At 42.5% G+C, this 6,000-nt stretch overlaps 1 protein-coding gene across 1 annotated transcript; it reads left to right on the top strand.

Annotated features, from left to right (window-relative positions):
* The first annotated feature begins 2,089 nt into the window (after window positions 1–2,089).
* SLC25A5 (solute carrier family 25 member 5) lies at window positions 2,090–5,566 on the top strand. Its single transcript, XM_029607605.1, has 4 exons — window positions 2,090–2,360; window positions 3,734–4,220; window positions 4,431–4,571; window positions 5,132–5,566. Exons 1-4 carry the CDS (start codon window positions 2,250–2,252, stop codon window positions 5,287–5,289), a joined length of 897 nt encoding a protein of 298 aa, XP_029463465.1. The 5' UTR covers window positions 2,090–2,249; the 3' UTR covers window positions 5,290–5,566.
* The last annotated feature ends 434 nt before the right edge of the window (window positions 5,567–6,000 follow it).

A 6,000-nucleotide genomic window follows, 5' to 3' on the forward strand; every position in this document is an offset into this window, starting at 1 on the left:
ATCGGGCATTCTCCACAGCCGGTCCAACATTATGGAACTCCATTCCCCCGGATCTTAGAATGGAACCCAACATCTCAACATTCAAGAAAAGACTCAAGACGTGGCTGTTCACGCAGGCCTTTCCTAACTCCAATTCCATCTAACTTCCTTCTTTCAACACGCTCCGCTAGCATTAGCGTTAATAGCCACCTCTTACAATGTTATTTATACTTATATATAACTATCTGATCTTCATTTCCCTTCTCATTCCAAGTTATTGTTTTCCTTGTTATATGTAACTGCTTTTCTGCACTATTGTTTAAATGGTAAAGTTTATTATAATTACACCCCTGTTTCTTGTGAACCAGCATGATGGGACCACCGTCTTGAATGTTGGTATATAAAAAAGTTAAATAAATAAATAAAATGTGTGACTGCAGCTGGCATGTAGCTTCTGTGTAGGGATCTATAGAAGCCTGGCTTATATTTTCCTAATAAAGGAGTACTGGTGTTTTAGGTGCCTGGTATAATATTTGTAATGTTGTCTTTTCATAGGTAGGGTTATTACTGTTTGAGTCCTGGCATTTTCTGCTGTATGTGAGGTTTATTATCTTGTAATTGTTTACTCATACCTTTCTGAGGGCCTTTATAAAGGCCTTTATAAAGGCACTTTACAATAGGCCTAATACCATATGGGTTCCAAATATCTTTTTTTGTAGGGTCTTCTGGTTGGCACCACAGCAGTGCATGTAAAAATAATATGCATGTTGTAAGTGATATTTTTACCTCATAAGATTGTGTTCTTTTTTTATGTAAAACCTGCTATTATAAATGCAGTTTTTAATTTGGTGTAGTGAGGGCTGGGAAGGTGGAGGCGCAAAGCTGTAAAGTTTGCCTTGTGTGCTTAATGCCCTTGCACCAACCTGGAGAGAGTGTGCCATACAGACCCCCACCATGGGATATATATATCCCTGACTCATAGTACTTGGTGATCATCTATCCCCCACATCTATCTATCTATATCTGTGTGTGTGTTTGTATCTATCCCCAAATCTCTTTCTGCAGTGCTGGAGCTTACCAGTATTTACCCCTGTTGTATTTGTGCACTTGTTTTTTTTTTCTTGTTTAGTGCAAAACTTTGTTTTTGTTGTATGTTATGTTCTCACTGCACATTTGTGAGTGGCCTTAAAGTGTGCCCACCAAGTCTTGCTGCCTGTTGCAATGACAATTTTTCCTGCATCCTTAATCTGCTGTGGCTGCAAAAAAAAAAGTGTGACCATTCTCCAAACCCATTTTGATTTTTAAGCTTAGCCTTCTAATTGCTTTCAATTCCTCCTTAGTAGTATTGGCATGTTTTATAAGTGCTCTCGTTAATCCTTCAATTTGTTGATATAATGAATAATGCCAGATCGCTAGAGCATACATCCTCTCAAGATGGTTTTTACCTTTCGGATGATAAGCAGACAGTGCTCTTGTACACTACTTTCCACACTGTCATGCCTTTCATGCACTATTAGTTTTTCTATGAATTTTGTGAGAAATATGACTTGTTGCTATCTTTCCTTATGCCCCTGAACTACAGTGTAGCTGCTTTGGTTGGCTGTCTTGCTCATGATACATTTTTTGGTTTTAGAGAATTAAATTTTCAAAACTCCCTGAAAAATCCCACCAGCAACTCTGCAAAGCCTAGTGCCGAAAGTGAGCGCCATCTTTTTTAGCAGCTTCCTTCCGGAAATCAGCACAACAGCTAGAATGGGGTGAAGCTAAGGGATACTGTTTCCAGGAGAAGGCAGAAAGAGCAGGTTTCGGATACTTTTTGTGCTGGCTACAAATATATACCTTTGTTCCCGGGGACGTTCTGTGAACCGCGTTTCTCTATTAGGTTGCCTGGTAACGCCTTGTGACGTCACGCACAAAACTGGCTCGCGCTCTCTTGTTCTCCACCCCTTCCTCAGCTCGCGCGCGCCAGGCGAAGACCTTCTTTCCGCGGGGCGGTGTGCGGCTCTGCCTCCTTCTCTTTCTCCAGCTCTCGGCCAATCAGCAGCGCCAGAAGCTCGCGTACGTAAGTGCTCCAGCCCCGCGCCCCCAAGCCAAAGCTTTTTCGATCTATAAAAATCGGCCATTTCGTCGGCGCTGTCTCAGCCCTTGGAGTTCTGCGCAGTAACTTGTGCAAAGCTTAGGCCCTGCAGTGAGAAGCTTGAAAGCCAGTTAAAAAAGAATACGCTTAAGATTTGGATTTAATTTATCGGTTCCTCTCCTTCACTTTCACTATGACTGATGCGGCACTCTCTTTCGCAAAGGATTTTTTGGCCGGCGGTGTGGCTGCTGCAGTCTCTAAAACAGCTGTAGCGCCGATCGAGCGAGTAAAGCTTCTTCTGCAGGTAAAGATGGAAAGAAACAAGGAGGGGAGCGCCTCGATTTTAGCTTATCCTCACGATTGTAGTTATAGAGCAAACGAGGAAAACGCTTTATAGCTTGAGGGCGCACAGATGCTTTACGGAATAATTTGACTTTTAGGCTGATTGGAGAATTAATGTGACTATTAGGACTAGTAAACGCCATAAAAGGGACTGACTTTTAAATTCCAGTGTTGGGTCTTTTTTTTTTTCCATACTTTCGTGGTCAGATGCGAGTACCCTTGACTCTCCGTCGCCAAAGTTGTGGGGTTCTTGTGACCGCTGTTGGGTGACTCTGGAATTTTACTGGCAGGGAGGCTGTCTGAGCCTCTCACATCTGGGCCTGGGAAGCGCCGGCTCTTTGTGGGAAGGGGTTTGCACTTTTAAGACTTTTATTTATGTATAGTGAGACTTTGATCTTATCCAAGGTCGTGGGAAGGAGAAGGAAGCAGGTTACTTTTTGAAGGCCCAGGCGGGTATCCTGGATCAGGAAGAACAAGGCCAAAGAGGCCTTATCCAGCAGAAGATGGGAGAGGAATTAACACGCGTCTACTTTTCTTTGCGAAATTCTTGTCTCGGAGACCCGGAAACGGCCTCTTCCTTCAGGATCGGACCCAAGGAGACTGTGTCCTTTGTCCTTTCCAAAGCTAAAAGCTGGTGGTGCTGCTGCTTCTCTCCACGATCTGCCATTTATTGCTTTTAATTTTCCTCTCCTTATCGTTATTTTCATCCTTACCCGATTTTTTTTTTGCCCGGTCCCCTTGTTGTGGATTCCCCCGCAGTGACCTTTTTATATAAGAACCACGTGTCCCGGCCGACGAAATGAATGGGACTCACCATTTTGAGTTTCTGCTGAGGGCAGGGCAAGAGCCGGAAACTCTACGACTGCAATCCCAAACCTTTACCTTCGACTATCGAATTGTACATCTGAACGGACTCGATATATCTTAACGCAATTTAATTTGGCGTTAAAATTTTCCGTGACTATTGCCCCTCTAATAGCCAGATTTCAGTCTTAGTTTCAGATAAGATCCTGTGATTGAGTAATCATAAGGATGCCATTTAATTTTTTGTTTATAAAGTAATGTAACATTCTCCCACAGCTTGTTGCAAAAGCAGCTTTTTCCTGTTTTGTTTTGTTTGTTCTTTTTCCCTATAGCCCAGAAGAAATGTGTGGTTTTGTTTTAAGACGTGAATTACCCAAAGTCCTTGATCGGCCTTTTAGAGTTTTTAGAAAGCATCCATACCATGTGATATTTGGGGGAAAAAATTACTGTTTTTTCGTGCACTTTTGTTAAATTACTTTGTTCCAGACATGGAAATCGCCTTACTCATCTCATCGTATATCTTATCTGTAGGTCCAGCATGCAAGCAAGCAGATCACAGTCGACAAGCAGTATAAGGGCATTATTGACTGCGTTGTCCGTATCCCCAAGGAGCAGGGGTTCGTGTCCTTCTGGCGAGGAAATCTGGCCAATGTGATCCGGTATTTCCCCACCCAGGCCCTCAACTTTGCCTTCAAAGATAAATACAAGAAGATCTTCCTGGATAACGTTGACAAGAGAACCCAGTTCTGGCGTTACTTTGCCGGGAATCTTGCCTCTGGTGGTGCTGCTGGTGCTACCTCCCTCTGCTTTGTGTACCCGCTCGACTTTGCCCGTACCCGGCTGGCTGCTGATGTGGGCAAGGCCGGAGCTGATCGGGAATTCAAAGGCTTGGGTGACTGCCTCGTCAAGATCTTCAGATCTGATGGGCTCCGGGGACTGTACCAAGGCTTCAATGTCTCTGTGCAGGGTATCATCATCTACAGAGCTGCCTACTTTGGCATCTATGATACTGCAAAAGGTAGGCTTCAGTTATTTGTCATTTTGAAACTTTTTTCATGAAATAAAATAAAAAATAAAGGCATATAATATTCTGTTTTGTTTTGTTTTTCCTTTGGAAGATCAAAAGTGTTGGTACTTTGATAGTTGATGTTCGGATACTTCTCTCTCTTTTTTTTTTTTTTAACTACTATAACCTGCATCCCTTTTTCTTATAACTACCTTTTTGTAGGCATGCTGCCAGATCCCAAAAACACACACATCATCATCAGCTGGATGATTGCACAGACAGTAACAGCGGTGGCTGGCTTTGTCTCTTACCCCTTTGACACTGTCCGGCGTCGAATGATGATGCAGTCTGGCCGGAAAGGAGGTAGGATGGGGTGTGCGTGCTGGGGAGAACCATCCATGGATTGGGAGAAGGGGTGGGAAGTAGGCATGGAGTGTTGGTGAGAGATTTCAAGCGCTCCATGCTGCATTGTGACATCACTGGGCCACTGCAGCCTTGCAGAGTTTGGGCCTCCCTTCTGTTCTAGTGCTGCTTCCCAAGGTGCAGGGTTAGAGCCTTTAAAAAAAAAAACCAAAACAAAAAAAAAAAAACCATGGCATTGGTTTTATCTTCCATGTGATGACTGTAGAGTGCTAAGCTTAAACCGCTGACTGAGCAAATACAATGCTAGTTGCCATGCGTGATAATGCATTTAATGCTCCCCCTCCCCATCCTGTTTGTGTACAAACAAGGTATGTAATAGAAGTTAGAGTACATATTACAGGATTTACAGTTTGTGAGTTGATTGTTTCTGGAATGCTGCTTTACGTGTTCAGCAGGGCAAGTGGCTGTTTTTGGTTACTCTGTGTTCTTGGGCTGGCATGGGGAGGGGAGTGAACTATTGTGTGTCGGAGTTCTCCTAATGGTATTCCTCTGTCTTTCAGCTGAGATCATGTACACGGGCACAATTGACTGCTGGAGAAAGATTCTTCGTGATGAAGGCTCCAAGGCTTTCTTCAAAGGTGCCTGGTCCAATGTGCTCCGAGGAATGGGTGGTGCTTTTGTCTTGGTGCTGTATGATGAGTTCAAGAAGTTCATATAAACTCCTTTTGGTCCTGTCTGTGAGCCGGCATGCCGTATCCTGTAAAATACCCTGACCATTCATGGACTTCTCACTCTGCCTTTTTATTTATAAAGTGCAACTAGTATGTCTTTACTGGTTCAGAATGGGACGCAGTCATTCATCTGATCAGTCCTCCCCTTTATTAAAACACATTCCCTCTTCCTGTGATGGGACTCAAATGCTCTATTTTTTATTTGTCACCCTTTGTTTTTAATGCCCTAGGTTTAAAGAAATAAAACAAAAAATACGGAATTAACTTGGTTTTGAAGTTATTTAGTGTGTGCTACAGCTATATCTATTTTATATATTTAGTATATCGATCACATAGATAAGTGGTTTGCCAATTCAATGTCAAAATTTTTAAAAATGTCTTATACAATTAAGTCAACATAAGCAATTTCATTAAATGCACTTCAAGCAAATCTTCATATACAAAAAAATACCTCATTATTCATTCGAAGGAGTGTGGATAATCAGGTCATTTATATTCACGATTGTAGAATAGTATAACCAGAGGGGCTTAGGGTGGGAATATTATGTCAATTACTGCTGGTAGGACATATTGCTGGTTGCAAGTTTGAGTATTTTGTGCCTGCGTGCGCATTTTGTTTATGCACCATTGACATTTCAAACAACAAAACTTTAAATGAAAAAAAAAACCTCAACGCAAAAGAGAACAAGCTCACCCCA

This window comes from Rhinatrema bivittatum, chromosome 6, assembly GCF_901001135.1.
Source record: "Rhinatrema bivittatum chromosome 6, aRhiBiv1.1, whole genome shotgun sequence".
Lineage (NCBI taxonomy): Eukaryota > Metazoa > Chordata > Amphibia > Gymnophiona > Rhinatrematidae > Rhinatrema > Rhinatrema bivittatum.